This window comes from Mugil cephalus, chromosome 20, assembly GCF_022458985.1.
Source record: "Mugil cephalus isolate CIBA_MC_2020 chromosome 20, CIBA_Mcephalus_1.1, whole genome shotgun sequence".
Taxonomy (NCBI): Eukaryota; Metazoa; Chordata; class Actinopteri; order Mugiliformes; family Mugilidae; genus Mugil; species Mugil cephalus.
This window is the reverse complement of record NC_061789.1, coordinates 19,858,235-19,880,382: the sequence shown is the minus strand read 5'-3', so window position 1 is coordinate 19,880,382 and position 22,148 is coordinate 19,858,235. Positions and strand designations below refer to the sequence as shown.

The window sequence follows — 22,148 nt, the reverse complement described above, 5'->3', positions numbered from 1 at the left end:
ATACCTAAATGTCCTCGGTACTGAGTGACACAGTGTATAAGAATGCAGCTGCACTGATCTCAAGCTGGAGTGGACAGCTGTTCACATCTGGCATCAGACAGAATGTGTCTAGAATGTGACCTTTTGTGATCAGATTTCATTTCCCTGGCAGAATTTTCAGTGGGAAACAAAGGATCCTTATTACCGGTTCTTAGCGCTGGCAGTATAACAAGACGACAGGATTGCAGTGGTTATTTGATGCCTTGCATCTGTCCCAAAACCTTGTGTACATCATACTGTACCCAAGAGCGATTGCCTGGGTGAGATGAGAGCAAGATTCATTGAAGGTGAAACCATTTCTTATATTATATATTATATTTAAATATATATATATATATTTCAATATATATAAGCATAAATTTAATTGATTGCCAAAGAGGACATATCACAGCTGCATTCAATACATTTCATCCCATATGATCTCAGTGTTCGTGCCTTGCGCTGTTTGAAGCGTTCCTTCATCTCAACAGGTTCAGTGAGCTCAGGCTACACATGTGGCTTCTCTCAGCAATTAATGCATCTTTGACTCTGGGCCAGCATGCACTGGATTCTGACTTTCTGATTTGACTAGGTTGTCAAAGCAATCAAAGAAAGCAAGCCAAAGGTCAGTAAAGCGGCAGCATGGCCGTGACTTGTCTGAATGGAAATGCGGCCAGAGATGCCTGAAAGAGGAGAATTCAGCTGCAGGTTTCTGCCAAATGTGATTGATGTGTTTTATTTCTGAATGCTTTTTCCTGGCTGAAGAGTTCTGCTGACATGCAACAAACCCTCTGTGGATACGAGTGAAAGGCATTCATCATTTTAATCTTGAACATTCAACATCAGAGGTAAAAAAAAAAAAAGAAGAAGAAGAAGAAGAAGAGTTCTGAGTCCAATGTTAATCCGTTTCAGGAAGACTATTTTTGGACACCAGACTCATCCTAACCTCGATTTCTTTCTTCTTCCTTACAGAACTCTTGACAAAATTTATTTTCTGCCTAGTGTCACACCTTATTCACTTTTATTTCTGTCCTGACATTTGTGAGAACGACAGTTTAACTTGCAATAGAAGATCACTGGTAGAAATATACATACATGTTTGACAATGACAGTGATGACCCAGGTGAGGTCAGAAACACAAACTGAGCAAAGTGAAGAAGGGCTCAATAACAATGCATGAGACTGTATGACTTGCATATTAAAACACATTTTGGGACACTGTTATGTTTTCTTAATGCTGCTAATATATACATATATTAATATGTTTTAAGCAACACAAAATGTAATATAAAAACAATGTTGTCAAATGCATGAATCCACATATTACTGTTGATGAATGCAATCTGTCTTTCTTTGGGCTCCTCCTCATCTTAAAGGTGGCAGAGCTCTGTACGGAGCATATGGTGACTGAGGCATGTGATTCCCCCGGGCTCTGCCTTTGAAACTATCCAGGCCCATATTCCCCCCTTAATGGGACAGTCCATTACTCTCTGTCACCGCCCTAAACAACGGTGTCACCTTACTATTCTTAGTCAAATATGAAAGCATATTTATGTGATGCGACAGGACTTTCACTTTGAAGGAAGACGCTGTCATGTCCTGTGTGCCTGTGTGCTGCTTAAAATGGAGCATGATGAAAAATGAGAGACTCAACATACTGTTAAAATATATCCAAAGTTTTCAAGATGTTGGCGTCTTCGTATCGTTGAGTTTACAGCTGATTAGACAACTCAATTTTTTACAGGAAATAGGGTGAAATGTTGTCACAGTAATGAAAACCTCTGAATCCGGTGGAATTAATAATATAAAAATATTTTCTCTGATAGTCACGTATAAGGAACAAACAAATGTCACTGGAGGATGTGACACAACACCTGCTTCGGAGCATATACTGTAAAGTACCTCATGACTTTTTAGTGCATTTTTTTTGCAGTTTAAGTAATAAATCTAATCTTAGCTGAAGTGTTACAGACTGTTCTTCATAAATCTGATAAAATGGTGTTCATTTCATCAGAGATTTACAAGCAATCTGCAGCATCTTATTATTTGGCCACTGGGGGGCAGTGTAAACAAGCCGCGAACACAACATTGACATATCAACACGTTTAGTGGCGGTATACACCGCATCCGACAGCATGTTGGCATTTGGAACGATTATTTCTGTCCAGCTGATGTAAGTGCAATATTTACTGCGATTCAGCGGTCCATTTTAACATCCTATCTGTGTGTTTTCAAGGAACCAAAGCAAACAGATTAATCGAACTCCAGTGTTTACTGAAATAGGTGTGCAGGTAAAAGGGCTTACACATAGGCGAGCCTCTGTATTGCATCACAGTTAAGAACTACTACTTTCTTTACCCACCTTCCGTTCACAGCCATTTATAAAACATGTTTTAACACAGTGAAAGCAGTGCACTGTAGTCTGATGTTCCACTGTCATGGGGACGTTCCTGGGAGGATAGCAGCGAGCTGCTTCAGTTGGCTTAACGTTCACTTCAGTAAGGCTCTACTAGTACAAGTGTTGAATGACTTGGGTGTCATCCTCTATGGCGGATCACTGGATCATGTAGGACACCTATAGTTAGTCTCCTTTATCCACTTTAAATCTACAATGTGTGGATAATTTTAAATCATCCAAAGAGATTAGTGACAGTAATAAATGCGACCAACGAGCTGTGAATGCATTAAAAAGATTTATAAAAGACAATTCAGCTTGAAAGTGGCATAATGTGAAGTTATAACATACGGTAAGCCTAACAGACTCAAGGACCTTTTATGTCCTATTCAAACAGCTCTCCATAATCTTCCTCGAGGGTATTTTGTTCTCCTTGAACATCTGAATCTCAAGTTGCACTTGCCTTAAATAGCCGTTCTTCAGCCTCTGCATCTCTTTCTGACTTACGTTCACTCTGCAAAATTAAAGTCTCAAAGATGTTTATTGTTATAGCCAAGGTTATGACTGCCTGGGCAATTTGGGCAGCAAGAAAACGAGCGCAGAATCCCAAAAATCTAACTGTATACAGATGAATGAGTGGAGAGTGAAAAGCTTATTGAATGCATAACTTAACGCTGATGTCTGTAATTTCCATATTTGGTCTGCGCGGCCATTTAGAATCAGCGGCAGGAGCATAAAGGTCACCGTCGTGCTTCCACGGCCTGAATCTTTCCTCCTTTTTGATGCATTTCTTTGATATGCGCGACACATGGCACAGCCCGGCGTAAGCATGCATGTGTCTGCGGTCTGTGATGGTTTCAGAAGTTTATGCTGCTCCAGGACCTCTTAAGGTCAGCAACCTCCTGCTGTTTATGACCTTGTTTTTCAAATCACTGATCATGTGCGCCCTGTCCCATGAAATACGCCCTGGTGACAGCTACAGCTACTGAAAAACAAATGAGACTGTCAGAGCCTTCACAAACTCAAAGCCACTGTTGCTTTGTTCTCATTTAATTTTTTTTTTTTCACACCTATCTTCAGCAGGTTGTGTGCCAACATTACTGAGTATTAAGTTTAACTCAAGCTTTTTCTTTTATTTATTTATTTTAAAGCAACACCCTCCCCAGGGTTATGGGCCTTTGGAGTGGACCCTCCCTTTGACACACAAAAAGTTGCAACACTCTTTCTGTTAATTTTCTCACTTTAGCAGACAAACATCTACACAGCTCAAATTGCACATTAGGAGTAAAATCAGCAATAGGTTTTTATTATTTAGCCAAGATATGCTAAATTTAGACTCATTCCTCTTAATATTTGCACTGAACATATTCATTTATCATTTAATTTGTCATTTTAATACAATACATTTAATTCTCAGTAGTTGTGTTGACAAAGACAGGTAGTAGCTGGCTAATAATAATAATAACAATAAAAAAATGGTGAGCTCTTTAAATAGAGTCATTTTAATCTGTTTCTCAAATATAACACAGCTCGACTAGAAGCCCTGACAGCTAAATAAGCATACACATTATGGCCCGTTATAACTATTTTGAAGCATTTTTGCTCAAGTTTTTTTTTCAACAAGACCTGCAAGAAACAGATAAATAATTTAAGGAAAAGGAAAAAGTGTACCTTCCTTTTTGACAAGACATCTGTAGCGGGTTGGCCAGAATCGCAAGTCTCAGTAAAACTGAGATGATTAGCATCAGTGAGTTTGTTAAATGTCTTCCTGCAGGGCCTAACAAGTTAGTCAGCTGGCAGGTTTTCCTCAGGGCGGGACCTTTTCTTTATAACTCTCATTCACTTTTACCCCTCATGGTGTCTTCATTCTCCTCCTCAAAGCCCCGCAGCTCCTGCCAAGGTTTCAAGTGACAGCCATCCTGTCACTTTCTTCCTTCCTTGTCCTACATGTTGGGAGGAGGAAAGCAGCGGTAGAGTATGAGTTGGGGGGGTGGGGGTCCCAGGTCATAAAAGGGATGAAGGATGAAATGCAGCCAGATCCGCTGACAAGAAGGAAGGAGGACACTTTGAGAGGAATCACTATAATCAGACATGCCTGAGCCACAGAAGCCAGGTAAGCTTGTCCGTGCTGTGGGATTAAAGTGGGGGACGCGTTGATTAAAAACAAAGGTGAGAGTTGCCGTTTCAGCGTAATAATGGCATGCTCAGGTGTGTGAACGCGATAAAATGCTTGAGTTTGGAAAGAAGAGGCAGTTGGTCCATTATTGTGCGATGGTGCAACTCTCGCCTGGTTTCTTTTAGTGCGCTTAGTCCACTGATAATAAAGATTCACGATTTGTTAAGGAATGGTTGTTTTTGCACTTTTAAGTGTGTCTTCTGTACGTCCAAGTCACCTGTTTAACCATATAAATTATACAGTAACCGGTGACTTTTTGATCTTGGTAATTGTTTTATATGATTATGGCTTGTACGTTTTATACAGGGCTGTGTAAAAAAACAAAAAAACTTTAAATATAATTATGCAAAGTTGTATAGATTTTAAATACACTTATAAAGACAGTACCGTAAATGTACTGCATCATCCCTGATAATAAGCCCCTTAATCGCACCAGCTGTGTAGTATCATCTTACCCCACATGTGACATAACATTCAATAACCTTAGCACTGAAACATTAACCGCGCATTGCCACAACGCTGCGATATGTGCCATTAAACTGTACAGGCTGTAATGTTTCTATCAGTCATCGAGGTATGAAATACGCTCCGCTGCCTTTGTCAACAGCAGCCTCAGAGCGCCGTAAATCATCTGGCGGCTTGGAGCGCGAGCAGCGAAAGCGTGCAAGAGGAAAGGAGGGAAGGAGGGCAGGAGGAAAAGAGGAAAGGGGGAGGCAACAGATAAAAGTGGGGAGATGAGTGGGGGTGATTTGTTAGTGAGGCCTCTGCCAAGTCAGGTGTAACTACCTTGCGTCGTATCTCTGCACCTCAGACACTTAATCTATCTGACCCTGATTGCCTCCCTCATTCTGTAACACTGTCTCCCCTGCTGTCGTCAATCTCCCCAACGACAATATGCATTAAGTCCCATATCACTGTTTAGTGTTTGAATTACTTATTTATTTATTTGCATGGATTAGATACAAAAGATCTGAGATCTCTTTTCTCTTGTCGGCCATTTTCAAAGTCTAATGCATAAAACAAAACAGAAAATGCTGAATACCAAATGTGTCCCCCGTATAGAGATGGTGGTAAGCATGCGTGCGTGACAAAATGCATTTAATTTGATGCTCTGAAATCCCTCCCCTTTAAGAGGAGCTAACACCCTTTCCCTTTTTATTCTCCCTTCATGCAGTAATTCCATCCCTCCATTTCATTATATCTTACCGATGTGTTGCCAGTCCGGTGTCCTGACATCATACATATAATATTCCCAACACCACATTATCTCCTTCTCTCAGGCTCCTCTTGTTCCTGCGTTTCCACCCATCCCAAATCGCTGCCCCTTTCTTGAACTACCTCACACTCTCTCAACTTTGGAGGCCCTCTGCCACTGTCCATCAGCTGTGACTCCCCTGGTGACGTCTTGCTTGCCACAGCTAAGACGGCCCGGGACTCTATTAGCCGCGGCAAGCCCCGAGGAAGCACGCATCCCAATAAACAGGCACAAGAATAGTTCTTAGGTGTAAGAGTGACGGCTGTGGATTCACAAAAGGAAAGATGCTCCTAGTGGGAGAGGGGCTTTTAGACCATGATCGACCCACTTAAAAATAATAATAATAATGAAATACCGAAGAAAGCCACATGTTAGCTATGGAGTGTTTTGTCTCATGAGCCAGCGTGGTCTTCAGAGTGAACCAGAATAATTAGAGCTTGTGCATCAGAGTTGATGTGGATAGTTGCAGGGTGGCACTGCTCCATTGCTGAGTGTGTGCAGAAGTAACAACCCAATTTTTAATTACCAGTAATACTGCCAGAGGCCAGCGTCTCTACCCAAACAGCCCTGCCTCCTCGGAGTGGACGGGGCAGAGCACGGGCCATAAAGATAGAGCTTGACCCTACCTAATAAGCAGATGTCACATAGATGTCTAAATTCATGCAGAGATAATTTTCATTGCATTCTTAGTTAATTAATGATGCCTTCTAACAGGGTTGGGTTTCCGAGAAAAGCTAACAGCCGCCTCGTGTTGCCTTTGCACTTCCACATTAAGTTAAGTTACTGGGTTGTTAGCGTGCTAAACTGTTACCCTCACTGCAGTGTTCTCACGACTTATGGCTGATGTTACCACTTACACGTAAAGCATTTGGTGACCAGTCTAAAGTATCTTTATGAAAGCGGACTGTTGTCACCACGGTAACAGTCACTTACACCTGTCGACCAGCTGAGATGAAAGAGGAAAAAATGGGAGGCAGGTTTGTAATTGAAATCTCATGAGTGAGGAGCAGAGAGTTTATGCTTGCAGGACGTATTTTTTTATTTTTTTTCCCCTGCAGTGAAGTGTCCTTGCAGGAGCTCTTCCATAAAGGGCAAACACTTACTGCTATAGTGAAAGGAGCCGAAATGTTACCAAGTATTCTTTCTTAAATGACCAGAACTGAAACTGCAGTGGTCCTATTTCAGATGATGAAGCGATAGATAGCTTTGTGCAATGGAATCAGGTGTTTAGCTGAAGCATCGGTGTTAGTTTTGATCTGATTCTGTGTAAAGTTGCCAAAGGGCCTAACACTACAGTCCAGTCTAATACCTCTTTGAGAAACTGGCCCCAGGACAGAGGACATCTGTGAGTCCATATTCTTGTTTTTTTTTTTCTCCAGAGTAACAGTTGTTTAGTGGTAGGTTAAACATGCCATCACCCTTATAGGCTGCGGGCCAGAGGCAGACTCGCATCGTGTCACACCCCCACTCATCCCCCAAAACCACACATCTCACAACGGTCCAGTGTAACATTACCTCATACCAAGGCCATCATCAAGTTCCCAAAGGTATGCACCCGCTGCTTGATGAATTACTGACAGATGCAGAGTCCAGAGACTGTGCCATGAAGTCCTGCAGAGAGAGTGTGACACATTAACTGAGCCCTGATGTAGGATTAACAAAGACTTCTCTAAATACAGCCCGAGTAGCATGCTGTGCAGTGGAAGCACACGCAGAATTTATCCCTTTTTCTAAAAGCTTCCTCTGTGATCTGAGAGGCCTTGGCCTATTTGGAGCCCAGGCTGCGCTGATGCGAGCTGGAAGACAAAAGGAAATGAATGGAAAGCTGAAGTGGATGACAGCTTAATACGGTATTTAGAGCCGCCTTTGTTTACGGAACACCACAGATTCCTCATCCCTAAATTTGAATTGCATTTAGCAATTGTTTTCTTATGTTGAGACTGCTTTATTCACGTAATGACGATCCATTCAAATTGTCAGGAAAGTTTACAGCGGTGCTATAAAATCTAATCTCTAGCTTCGTTCTCCTTGTATTCATCATTCAACCCTATTACCAAATCCTTCCCTTTCTTTTCCTTTGTTTCACCATAAATCTTCATCCTCACATGTGGCAAAGCAGGAGTTGAGTGGAGGGGGAGAGAGGGATGTCTGGGGGAATCCAAACAAGCCATACTTCATATCATCATCGCTACAACCCAGCATAATATACAGCCGTTCTGCCCCTCACATTCCCTCCTCATGTGTGCGTGTCTAATCCCTCCATCCTCGCGCACAAGGCTTAATTCGTGACCGTTAGTGCATGCACACAGACTAAACGACACAGTAATGTCAGAACCTTTAAAGGGTTATCAACTGGTCTCAGAGGGAGAAACATTATTAGTGACCTTTTTCTTTTTGGGAAGGTCTTTATAGATCTTGCTGTTGAGACCAAGATGAAATAGAGCAGGGAACAGGAAGAAAGTATATCATTTCTTTCCTTCTGCAGTAATATATCGACACATAAATCACAGAGAAGTTCTCTAAAAGGGTGACAGTATCAACACTGAACCTCTGACCAAACCTCAGATTGTGGAAAGTTTGTTGTAGTCTTCTCTAATACCGCTGTCCATGATTCACTGATGAACTTCCAAGGGCTTGAAATTGCTTCTGTTGTTCAACTGCATTACTATCGTATAAGAAAAAGATTCGGCAGCCTGAGTTCCCTGAAATCAAACCTGCGTTTTGATTCGGAAAGCAAATTACGATTGTACACACAACAAATGTAATAAGTTCTGTTTCATTTAGTTGCTATCATTGTCTTCTAAATCATTTACCTTTCACACATTCTGGTCCAGGTTCCTTTAAAATATTAAAACTGTTCATTTTTTCCTACTGACAAAAACAGCCAGCAGCCAAAAACAAAAAGTAGGTCATCCAAAATTTGCAAAAAAGACCTCTCCTGTTCCTTTTTTGGTCATATCAGCTCCGTGAGCTCTTATTAACCATGTGGAATAACCAGTTTCCCACAGGCCTGAAACACGACGAAAACTGGCATTTTATCAGTCAAAATCAACAATTGCTGGAGGTAGATTTATATATATTATGGAACAGATATTTAAATCCAGCATAAAGAAGCAGAATAAAATCCATTTGGCTTATTTCTGCAGGAAGGTTTAAAATGGCCATACCTTGCCTCTTAATTTTTCAGAAACAAATCAGTGAAATAATCATGCCAGGAATTTTAAAATAGGTGACCTAATTAAGAAGTGTGTCAAAAATTGATTTCATGCAAAGCTACACTGAGGCATGCTGTTATTTATTTTGTACTGAAAATCACTGGCTTTACTGGAATATCTGTCCTTTGATGTGTTACAGCATCCACTGGAATATGCATGTCAAGCAAATGTAATTGCTACACTGTGTGTCTCCATTTACTTTCCCCTCCTACATGAGCTGACACTCGATTCAGTGCAGGATACAGCCATAAGTAAGATCATCAAGACAAATTAGCTTGGCAAATGATTGAGGGATAAGAAGGGCAGAGGCTTAAGTGTACCCTGGTTCTGCCGACAGCATCGTTCTCCATCCTCGCCATAAAATGGTGAAACTCCATCAGTCACGCTCTGCCCCCAGCATGGACGCCAGCCAAGTGCCAATAATACCATTGATACTCATCCACTCACTCAGTTTTATAAATAGTTTCTTTGAATATTAATCTTCTCTTTATAGTCAGCCGCCAATACGTCTTTGAATAGTGTGCAGATACAGGGAGAAAATCTCTGAGGTTTAATAGTAGCACCGGGTTGACCGTATGTAAACATATAAAAATGGAGGGAGTTGCTTTGAAGGTGGGGATTAAGGTGCTTTTCAGGCATTTAGGGGTTCCCTTATGTAAAAAAAAAAAAAAAAAAAACATCCCTCAGAGGCAAAGCTGCTCTCAAAGCAGAAGTAATCTGATTGGTCAAGTTAAATCCTCTCTATTTGGAGCACGCTTTAAGCTTTGAATACTGTTATTAAATAGTTAATCAAATTACTTTTAATTATTGAAATGCTACACTTCCCGTGGCCTCCCTGCCTTGTGAACATGTCCCCAGACCCAAGATTAACATCATGAATGGGGTAACTTTTTCAGACTTTTGATAGCTTGCTCAGTCGCACTCAGTTGAATGATGATTAAACCGGTCTTGATGCGCCCCTCTAAAATGAAAACTCTCTTGTGCCTTTTCTTCTTTCTTTTTCTTTACCTCGACAGCATCCGTCGACTCTTAGGAGGTGATTGTGTGTCTATCTATCTTTCAGAGTTATCTTAGAGAGAATAAAGTTTAGGTGCAGTGCGGTTCAAAGTTGTGAGGTCTCTTAAGATGCACAGATGATACTAAACTACACTTTTTTGGAACATTCATCATTGCTTCACTTCAGCCTGATTTTCGGAGTCTATTGAATGAAAAGGGTTAGTTCTTATATCAGCATTATGAGATGCATTATGTGGTTGGCTCTGGACTCTGGAGGTTTATTTTCAACCCTGTTGCCTGACTCCAAGGAGAAACTTCGACATGCTGCTCACCGGTGTCGTATAGATTCCCTTGCTAACAAACACACACAGTAATGTGAGCTCACAGTTTCACACACTTGTTCAGTGTAGAGGGTATAACTGGAGTGTGTGTGTAAAAGGGCACCAGGTTGCATTAACAAAGTATGAGCAGGGGGAATATGCTACCATTAACCTGCACAGTGCTCAGCCAGAAAGGAGGCCACTATGGCCCCGGTCTGTAGTTAACACGTCTGCTGTTGCCATAGTTTACGGTTGTAGACACGCTTAAGTGACTTAATGCATGCAGCAGTCCTCTAACACAGAGCTCCAGCAGAAATAAAACCACGTAAGAGGTGCCTTCCTCAGAAGCAGCGCTACTTCTCAGCCTCTGAGTTTAAAGGGACAGCTGTGCGGCATCCAGCATCAAAGCACATATTCAGAAAAATGCATACGGGGAATCGCTGCCCTTTTTGGTTTTGCTTAGCGATAAGAGAGAAAGATTTCAAAATTCAAATGTTTGCCTCGGCCTGACTCCTTTGGCTTAACTGCCTCAACAAACAGGAGACGTTCGCAGCAAAGGAAGACAGGGAAATGTCAAGAGAGATTAACAAAGCACATTCCGCAGAGGTTACCCTTCAAAAGCAAAACAGGGAGAGAGAGAGACACACACTCACATACACACAGGAAGATTGTGTGGAGGATGAGCAGTGCAATTTTAATGTACTTGTTTTTCAGAATTATTAAGAGTTTATATAGAATATTTGTTTTCAGGAGGATTTAAATTAATATCTGTCCTTACCTAATATAGTATGAAAATCAATGATTATAACACAATAGAAGGAGCAGTGATATTGTGATAATTGTGGTATTGATGGCATTGTTTATTTTTATTTTTATTTTTTCAAATTTTGAAGCCCAAAAAGTAACACCACCCACAGCAATGTCACCAGCACACAATCCCAGGAAGTCTTTCAGGTAGAAGTAGCTCTGTTGCTGTGGTCCTGGTATTGGTTTTCAGACCTCCAACTTTTTTTTTGGTTTGGTTCAGTATAAGCTGCAACTTCCAGTTCTGAAAAAATGAAGACAAACCTGTTGGCGCAAAAACTAAATTCACTCGCATGACCACCACAGGCTGGTTTATAGACCTCCGTGTTAAAAGGTGCCACTTTACAGCGGAAAGGAAGATGTTTAAAGTTACACAAAGTACCGTTTCGCCTGCATTCAAGACAGCTATAAAGGGGATGCACATCTATATAAATCACCACTTTAAATTATATCACAGCGTAAAATTAATGGTGAGTAAGGGTGTTGGCTTCTTGGAGTGACTTATGGGTGATGTCACGAAGGGTTAAGTCATCTTTTTATACAGTCAGTGGTTCAATCTCACAGATAGAGCAAAAAGATGAAGCATTTTAACGGCTAAAGGCCTCTCGGAGCGAGAAGAGAGCTAAAAAGAGCGATACAGGGCTTAGATTTGCTAAGTTGCCAGAAGCATATCAATTCCAAGGCTAGTTAGTAAGTTAAAAATCAAACCAAAATCTGGATATTGAATGAAATATGTGTCTTCTTGCATGCATACATCTGTTAGGTCTTTGCTCTGTTAACTCATCTTGAAACACTCCCATGTCTTTGCTTCAATATTGTTATTTAATCAGTTTATGGCTAGAGCCTTAAATCCCCCTAGAATTTAAACTGATATGTGTGATAAGCTTTTGGAAAGAAGAACTGTCTGTAATTATGGACATGCAGAGCATCAAGTAATGTGTATATTTAAAGGAAGCATTGCCAGTGACAGGGTCAGCCAAAATTGAGTAAATAAAATCCTCTGTCAACAAGCGTCTCGTATGGTATTTGTTAAATATAAACAGTGTAGCCCATATCTCATCTCTCCACTGAAGAACCCAATCCTCGAGCTCCTTGACCCCGGCTGGCCTGCCTCATTGTTCTTCTGCCTCATAGTCTCCCCGTGCTCCATTCTGCTCAGCCATTTTTTTTTTCTCGAGAAGAGAGAGGAACGAGATTAAAGTGGGCCAAAGAAATGATGGGACAAAAAAGTGCTGAGAGTAAGGATTTGCGTTAAGTGAAAAGAAAGAAGGAATGGAGACCGCCAGAGACATTATCCGTTTAATAGATACCTGGAAGACGGGGGAACAGACGGCTGCCGAGTGAAATTAACTGGGCCAGGGAGGACCGTGGATGAAGCGTGGACAGTAATGAGAGTGTGGAGGGATCCACACAGGCAGAGTGTTCATCAGCTGAGCATTACCCTCAGCATTAGCACGGAGGGTTCAGGGGTCATAGTTGTCTTGTCAGCTTGCACACAACTTTCACAGAGCAGTGCGGACGTACATGTGATGAGGGAAGTGCTAACACCAGGCGGAGAGAGTACATCTGAGAAAGCGAGCTGAAGGAGAAGCAGGTCACTGATAATTAGAAGAGGATAAAAATCTTTTTTTAAAAAAAAAAAAAAAAATTAATGCGCTCATCTTATCAGCCTTCATCACAAAGTAGAGCTACAACAGAGAACAATGTCCCTGATCGCCATTTATTGAGATGTGTAGATTGGCTCTATCTGCTTAAATGAAATATGAGTGTGAAGTGTGAAACTAAACACAGTCCTAAAAGTTGAAAATATAACTTTTTCAGACTGAAGCATGTTCCTCTAATGTCAGTGATTTCCTCTAGAAACATGAAAAAGTTTGGATGGACATTGCATGTAATTTTGTCCAAACATTCATGCTTAGGAAAGAATGAATCCTATTGGTTGACAATACATGAATAATTTACATCTCATTTCAGCTACTTTATAGACAGTAATGCTAAGTAGCTTAATCTATAGTTATTCATATCTGACCACCTGACTTTTTGTCTTCTTACAAAATTACATTCCAGACATCTGAGTTGTTAACAGCTCCTCCAAATTCCCTTTTAACTTTTTTTTTTTTCACATGGCTCGACTTCAAAAAATGTCCAAACAATCCAGCAAAAACCACAGCTTGCCTTTTTTCCTCTTTCCTCTCCTCTGTGTAGCCGTTCAAACTACATATTCTGCGTGAGCATGTTACAGCGCGGTGGACGTGCCAAGAAAGCGTGCCACGCTTTTGAACCAAGTCCACTGGTTGTTTAGGTAGTCTTATCACTAACAGAGAAATAAATCCTTGCGGCCCCATATAATTTCACTGCCACTCTCTGATTCCCAACTGTCATCCTGTCAATAACTGTTTCAGCCACCAGCTTTTAACATGGACTGTCTCATAGCACCGTGACATTAGCATTTAGCTTGAAAGCGCTACTACTTTGTGTAACTTTCTGTTAATGTGACATCAGAATAGGTTCCAGAAGTAGAGTGCAGAAATGTGCCTCCCCTGATATGCTTTGTTTTCTCTAAATTGTCATGCAAATAATACAACACAGCATTACTGTCTCTTTATCGCAGTCTTACAAGAGTAAAAGCACCAACATTAGGCAAATGACCTCCCAACCTGGGAAATGATGTTCGTTTCCTTTTTAACTGTACAACTTTATCCAAATCTGAGTCTGTCCTTTTCAAACATTTCTCACCAGACTCTGACTCTGTTCATCTTATATCCCTTTGCCCTCCCTTTGTAAACATTAGTGTTGGTGGAGAGAGACAGATGGAGTTTCTGATGTGTTTTTTAAACTCTCGTATAAAACATTTTTCTTAGTGTGGCGTTTTTGATGGCGTGTAATTATTTGCATATTTCCCCTGGTCATCTGCATAAAACGCTTCACCTGGGACGTACAGAAAAATCCTAAAGCACTTGTCAGAGACACAACCTCATGTTGCAAACAAAAAATAATATCCAATACAGAGCAGAGAATATCCCATAAAGTACATGTGATGATATGTATAAAATCCCTGTGCGATCATGCATGGAGGAGGTAGTGGTGACCTTGCACGTCTAAAAATTCTTTTGCGGAAATTCAGTTTAATGCACAAAGAATGTGGCAGAAGGAAGGGGGAAAATGTGAATGCTGAGAGGCTCACTATCTTGCATCTTCGCAGCGCTCAGCCGCAGGCGACAGACATCTGACACGTTTGTAGCTAACAAAGTTATGATGTAATGAAAAACGTTGTCAGTTTGAATGTGAATTCTTGTTTTTTTCAGTTTATCCAATGATAAAATGTTTTTATTGTGAAGCTGAGCTTTATTTCATCAGCTTTAATCAGTGCTGTGAAAGTTGTTTAAGATGTCACACCACATTCCCAAGCTTCAAGACAGTCGAATCAGACTTTCTGAACATCAATATCTTTCTCTCATATCTTGACACTGGTGAACCAAAACTCTCATTTTAGTTCTCATATTGATGTGCCGCCGCTCCACTGACAATAAATGAAACTCTGACTGAGTATTCATAAAAATGACAATTGAAACTTTTGCATCTGAGAAAGCTTTATATAACCAGCTTTTAGTCAGAAAAGGCTCTGTCACCATCAAACAACGTCAGGGAGAAATGTCATACTCACATATTCCTTCTTTCCTCGTTCTTAGTGGTTCTATTAGTGCTTTACAGGTGTAGGGGCATCTATCTGACAACAGAAGATGAAAGACTGAGCTCAGTGAAACAGATCAAATTGTCCTCACACCGTTATGTAATCCTGATAAATAAAAAACAATCTAAAAAGGCTGAGTCTGTGTTGGTTGCATTTTTGAACAGATCTCTCAGCAGATGCATTTCATTGAACTTTCATGTTATGCTAAGGGCTGTATTAGCATTTATGAGAAGTCTTTCAAATGAAATTTCCCTCTCAGAGACTGTAATATTCCTTTTGGAATAGTGAGACGCCAGTGGGACTGCTCTGCAGCACGCACTTTTTTTTTTTTTTTTTTTTAATTCTAGGCATCTTTGGTAAAACGGTTATATTATTAATCTCTTTCCATGGTGATTTTATGACATTTATTTTACGTCCCAGCTGTCAGGCAGGGTGAGGATTGTTTCTCAGAAAGAAATCCTCCTCCTGTCTTCTGCCATGCCTCGAACGAGTTAGTTATTTTATATGCAATCTCATTGACACAAGGGTAAAAGGACCACCTAACACCTAGCCTGAAATTGTGACAGACCTTCCTCTGGTTTACAGAACAAAGGTGGGATAGATGTTTTTAATGTCTGGTCTGATCCACGAAGTGCTGAGAGAAGCATTAATAGACTGCTGCCTGAAAAACAAACCATATCCAAAATAGAAGTGTTGCCTCCCCAGCAGTATGCCAGACATAGTGTGCCAGCCTGGGGCACAAGCATAGTGCCAAGGCCAAGCCTTGATATCTTAGACCCACTGTTAAAAAGTCTCATGGGACTCTGCTCAGTTGCAGTTGTGGCCTGTTGTTGATGGTTTGGAGGCAGGATAGCTGTCACGTCCATATTCTCATTTGTTTCTGTGACTCAGCCCTCGAACACACTTTTGCAGCATCAACTGTACCTCCCAAGGAAAGTTAAGGCACTGAAACCTTTTTGAACGTTCAAACACAGGCCTTAATGAGGGCACGGACCTGTGAAATTATTAAAATAGATGGTTAAGATGTGAATTCTGCCAAAACTGAATTATTACTGTGCAGCTGTGTGCTTTAGTTGCTCTGGCAGACAGAAATTCGTGCTTAATCTGCCATCTCATTAGACACCCTTGAGCTTCTAAAGTAACCTAGATCGGGATCCTGGAACTTTGATGTACTTATCCTATCAAATGCCTTTTTGTCTTGAGGCCGCCCTTTCCAAAAAAATTTTAAGCCCAATTATTCCTCACAATCTCTGAAAAACGTACTTATTTTATTACTTATTTATCTCTGCCTTACTGTTTCTGTAAACTGTGCCTCATTTAAATCATGCACGATTCCCATGCTGAAACCCAATATTCCCTCTTTTGCCAGAGGCAACCCCTACAGAAATCAAGTAGAGGTGCACAAAGCAGGGCTGTCTGAATGTAGTTTCCCTGTGCGGGTCCTTGTGAACGTGTGTGTATGTTATTAAAATGAAACAGTTTATTTAAAAGTCTTTTTTTGTACGGTTTGGTGTATTTATGTCTGTAAGCATGTCTGATCTCTATTTGCAGTAACTGAGTGTTTACCTGCAACGTGGTGCTGGAAACCCACTGGAAAACATTTGAGCACACCTTGCACAGTCGAATACACGCTATATACATGAAATAAAATGATGTTTCACATTTTAGATTAAAAAAAAAACATGATAAACAAGCACCCCCAATTATGTAAAGAAATGATTATTAGTTATCGTCTCCTGGGGATTCAGATCAGAAGATGTGGCTCTTCAAACAGTTTACTGAGTCTCGGCTCTTAAAGCTGTGACTATCCAAACGCTGTGCTGCTGGTGTTGTATGATATGAAATAATGAGGATGTACAAATTAATTTACATAATTGTTGTTTAATTGCAGCTGCCAAGGGCGATAAGGCTGCAGCAGCCCCTGCTGGTAAGTGCCTTCATGACATCTAATCTGAACCCACAAGCTGTGCTCCAGAGATCCAATTTATTTTTGAGTTATGCATACAGTAATCAGCTACTTTATGGTTAGCCAGAATAACCACTGGAAACACATTTAGATAAAAGCTCCTCATGAAGATTGCTACATTTTCTGATTTGTGTTCTACTTTCTCTCATTTCCAGACAAGAAGGGTAAGAAAAGCAGTCTGCACTCAGCGTTGGTTTGTCTCATAGATGTAACCGCATAGATCATCACCCTAATCATCCTTCACATCATCATCATCGCTGTCAGTCTCGTCGTCAAAATAATGTGCGTCTTTCCACTCATTCAGAGAAGCCAGCGAGCGAGGAGGGTAAGATTTAAAGACGAAACAACAAACACAGAAGCGCCAGACTTCTGTGGTGATGGGACTGCGTGTGTGGAGATGCATGATCCCCACTTGCTAGATGCATCACACAGTATACACCGACACACGCAGCAGTCACGGTTCAGTGTTTCTCGATATTCTTTTATTAGCACCAAGTTTATTTTATGCACCAGGTGTTAAAATCAGATGCAGAGGGTGTAATTTGTGGGTAAGCATAAGAGTGTGTCTATGTCATTACTATTTTTGCTCTGGTACAGTTAATCCTGTGAAAGCATACAGTACATGCAATTTAATATGTCCTATTTGTCCTTCAGCTTCCTTTGTAAAAGCAAAAACACTACCCGAAGGTTGCTGTAGGTTTTAACATGTGCTTTTTCTAGTTAAGGTAAATGCTTACTTGAATGACCGATTGATTAACCACCTAAACAGTCAAATTATACATTATTTTGGTTTGCCATCTACTAAAAATAAAACTTTAATTGTCCACAACATGTTACACTCGAAACATTTGGAGAGGCTTCATTACAAATATCATCTGCTGCTTGTCTCTGCTGGTGGAAAATCAAACACGGAAGGTAAAGGTATAGCTGGCACACAGGTCGTCTCTTCAAACGGTGTGCAATTTCATTTAAACATGGAAACGTAGTTAATTTGATAGAATCTGATAAATAATTTCTGGAGCTTTCTGGAAGAAACCATGAAATTTGGTACTAATTAATCCAGGTGTCAATGCAACTGAAGGCATTGCCCCTTCAAGTAGACTTACGACTGAATGGCTATAATCATTCTTAAAATGTATTGTGACATTTTTGTGTCACAGTTTTGAACAGCTTTACTGATAAAATACAACTTTCAGTATGTTTATACTGATATCTGGGTCTAAATGAGACACACAGACCCCCCCCCCCCCTCTTTCTTGGTTATTTTGTTCATTCTCCATGTTAAGTGTAATGCTAAAAGTAGCGAGAGAAATAAATCTGTACCAGCTCATGAGGACAGATATAACTTTAATCATTTAAGTAACAATAAATAATTTAGCTTTCTTCTGAAGTTTACAATTTAAAGCGACTTTAGAATCAGTGGCTAACTCAGTACCATTAGAGTACACCTAACTGAAGTTGTTTTCCTGGGACACACTGGCTGACGTGTCGGTGCTCGTGTAAGCTTCTGTCGTTTACTTCATGATCAGGTTTTGTTTTTCCACACTGTGTAGATAAGATTGCAAGGAGATGCTATTTCATATGTGTGAGAGACGAGTCTAAGACAGATTGGCAGATAGTTGCCTTCATGTTGGCTCCGCGAGTGCCTGAAATCCTGACCTTTCCAGTCCAATCCATAGTTGTGGGTAATACATTCTGCTAAACGTGTGAAATGATTCTGTGTATGGGTGTAATGGCCCACCGCAGAGCAGCAACGTGATATGTGAGTTCCATGTAATGCGTTCATCCAATGTGTATACATCAGGTAGAACGAATGCCAGTTAGTAATAAATAACAAGTCTCTTGAGAGTAACATTTACATCTAGAAATGGAGTTGTCAGTGTACAGTTTTAGTTCACCTTGCTGGATTAAATGTCAATTCATATTATGGAGCAGCTGTAATAGAGGGCACGAGCAGGAAAATGGTACACGTGTTTCTGAGCATGTGTGTTTGTGTGTGCAGCTGCTGTCATTCAAGGTGAATTATTACATAAACTGTCCGTGGCTCACTGAGAATGATTAAATGTGTGTGTGTGTGTGTGTGTGTGTGTGTGTGTGTGTGTGTGTGTGTGTGTGTGTGTGTGTGTGTGTGTGTGTGTGTGTGTGTGTGTGTGTGTGTGTGTGTGTGTGTGTGTGTGTGTGTGCGTGTGCAGGTGCAATGATGAGGTAGAGCGCTGAGCTATACTCATACTGCAACTCATTTACGCTCAGTCGCTCTTTGAAGGGGAGGCCTGGTCAGCCTACAGATGATTATAAGGAAAGATCAATGGAAGCTTTAGTGTGTGATAAACTTCTTTTGTTTAACTCACCACAGCTTCGTAGCTCATCTCACATGCCAGTGGAGCTCAAATCTTGCCCACCATGTTTCAAAAAAAATGTGCTGCCGCCACCTCCGTCTGATCTAGCCTGGAGTGTGTTCTGCTGTCTTGTCGGCCCTGATAGCCCTGAAAGCATAACATAGATCAAAGAAATTTGTTGCAACATTTATGATATGATGTTACTGCTGGCTTCAGAGGGCTGGGGCTATGGAATAACCAAGCGAGGACTACACTGCAGATTAGGGTGTTGATTGCCAAGTGCCATGTCCATGCAAAGGCACTACAGTATTGGAGAACAGCAACATGCGCTTGATTTGGACAATCAGGGGCACGTTAAACCTGGTGAGGGAGCAGCAACATTGCATGGTATAAACATGAACGGTTTGCAGTTTTCTTGGGATCATTATGTCAGTGTCGGTGTGTCGGTGTCTGACAGTTAATCTTTCCAAAGTGACGTTTGTTTCCTTTTACTGTGTCACTTTCATTTGCAGAGACAATAAGCTAAGTTCTGTCCAGGCTGAGCAGCTTAGTATGTGAGTTTGTGTTACTAATCTTTTAAATCGAACACTTTGATTTGTCTGCAACATTATCAGTAAAGCACAAAGAGGCACAGCTTACTTATCAAGCTCAGCATAATCACACCATGTTTGCGTGTAAATGTACAGTACGCATTTGTATTGAAACGCTTACGGTACATTATGTCTGCATTACGTCTAATTTTGTGCTGCTTAGTTGCTTAACCTGTGCTTATTCTTCATTAACAGATGCCCAACCTGCTGGAGGTAAGCGCTTCTCTTTCTTGTCATTATCTGTGTATGTTTGTATGTGTGTTTGTGTGTGTATGCTGTTGCAGCTTGTCTGAAGATATTGTGGTTGTCTCCGTGAAAAGGCTTATACATTGTCTTTAATCCAATCTTTGTTGAACAGCTTTCTCATTCATAATCACACACATAAAGACACACAGACACATCTTTGCAGTCTTAGGAGACCAATTCTTCAGTGTGGGAAGTGTTTTAACCCTTAATTGTCTCCACGCCTAATTCCCATGTACCAACTGTTTCTTTTCATTTAGCCAACAGTGAGCCTAGGGATGGTAAGGAAACCAAACAGCACAATATATCCCAACCTGCCTGTGCTTTCTTTGTGCTTGCTTTGTGTAAACTACTTTATGTGTTCATGGGCATTAGTATTAAACTAATTGTCTCCCTGAAACCTGGGACTGCTCTTGTGATGGCCATCATTGTTAGGATCGCCGGTTCTTCACTCAACAGGTGGATTCATTATGAGGATTCAGTTACATTTTTTCCATAGCCTTGTTGATTTGGTAACATTGCGTAGAATAATAATCACAACATTAACTATGAGCCTAGCAAATAATCAAATGAATTATAACAAATAAGAGAGAGGCTTCTGACACTGCCTTGGTATAAACGTTTCAAAATAAGAATTTATATAGTGGTTAGATTGCTTCAACCAAAGCATTCAAGAATAGTTTGAGTATCTTAAGAACTGTGATATTTATTGCCTGCATTTCAACAGGACAAACTGTACATCTATCAGGCATAACATTATGACCACTGACAGGTGAATCACACTGATTATCTCTTCACCACTACACCTGCTTGTGGACAGGATATAACAGGCATAATAGGCAACATTTTGCCCTAATAGTTTATGTGCTGGTAGCACATAAATGGGCAGTGGGATTTGAGCGAGTTTGACAAGGGCCAGACTGTGATGGCTAGATGACTCAGTCAGAGCATCTCCCCCACTACAGCTCTTGTAGGGTGTTCCCGGTCTACAGTGGTCAGTATCTATCAAAACTGGTTGGGTGGCCGAGGCTTCACTGATGCTGATGGAGTGAAGGCAGGCCTGTGTGGTCCGATCCAACAGAGGACCTGCTGTAGCTCAAATTGCTGTAGAAGTTAATTCTGGTTCATGTGCATCACTGGGGCACATATGTCATGTGGATGCTCTATGGGAAGAAGGCAATCTGGTGGAGGCTGAGTGATGCTTTGGGCAATGTTCTGCTGGGAAACCTTGGGTCCTGCCATCCATGTGGATGTTACTTTGACACATACCACCTGGGAATGTTACAGACCAGACAATGTACACCCTTACAAACACAATAATAGGAGGGTGGTCATAATGTTATGTCTGACTGGTGTGTGTGTGTGTCACAACCTCAGGGCTGATTTGGTTATTTCTTGCCATGCTTAAGTGAGATTTAAGAAACTTGATACGTTGAATTTTCACCCTGGTGGTGCTTAGATTAAAAATTGATGATACACTGAATAAATAATAATAATAAAATGAGAGTACTACTATTCATGCAATATTTGACTAAAACAGCATTTGTAGTGGGTCCATGAATTCCTAAATGTTTCCCAATGAGATCCTGGAAGATGGCACTAATTTCAATTGACGAACGATCAAATAATAACCTTTTAGTCAATGTTCCGGACATCACCTAAAATAGCATGTTGCATTTTGGTTAGGTTTAGGAACAATAACCACAATGATCATGTTAAAAAAAGCCTTGAAGCAGCACTTACCTACCAGAACCACCTGTTTTGGGGAGTTTTGTTTATTTCTAATGGACATTTGAATGCAAATATGTAATTTTGAAGCCAAGCTTTTAATTTAACTTGGAAATCCCATCCCAACACAGCAAGTCTCCAATGTAACAGTGCAAAGTGTAAACATTCAAAAGTGTCCCTTGGGTTCCATTCCAGGATCAGTTTTACCCGCTTAGCATTCTAACTGAAACCTCTTAAATCATCCCGAACATCTGAACTTGGATCTGTCCTCGGGGATACTTTTGATTAAAAGATCAAATTAACTGAGCCCATAAAAGCAGAGAGAGGAAGAGGCGCCGACAGCGTGGTTCTCTGAATTTATGGAGGCGCATGACCTTAACTGACACATGGCCCTGGATCCATTCTCTCAACAACT

General features: G+C 40.8%; 1 protein-coding gene across 10 annotated transcripts in view; it reads left to right on the top strand.

Moving 5' to 3' along the window:
- Positions 1 to 4,372: 4,372 nt before the first annotated feature.
- The window catches only part of mybpc2a (myosin binding protein Ca), a 43,052-nt gene continuing 25,276 nt past the window's right edge, over positions 4,373 to 22,148 (top strand). For 2 of the 10 annotated variants that reach the window (XM_047572699.1, XM_047572698.1), the window contains exons 1-6: positions 4,373 to 4,526; positions 16,762 to 16,797; positions 16,992 to 17,000; positions 17,141 to 17,161; positions 19,958 to 19,975; positions 20,266 to 20,286. In XM_047572699.1, the coding sequence (XP_047428655.1) occupies positions 4,505 to 4,526; positions 16,762 to 16,797; positions 16,992 to 17,000; positions 17,141 to 17,161; positions 19,958 to 19,975; positions 20,266 to 20,286 (127 nt within the window). In that variant the 5' untranslated portion in view covers positions 4,373 to 4,504. The remainder of the gene's footprint in view (positions 4,527 to 16,761; positions 16,798 to 16,991; positions 17,001 to 17,140; positions 17,162 to 19,957; positions 19,976 to 20,265; positions 20,287 to 22,148) is intronic. The other 8 variants (XM_047572703.1, XM_047572700.1, XM_047572702.1 and 5 more) reach the window with 5 other exon arrangements.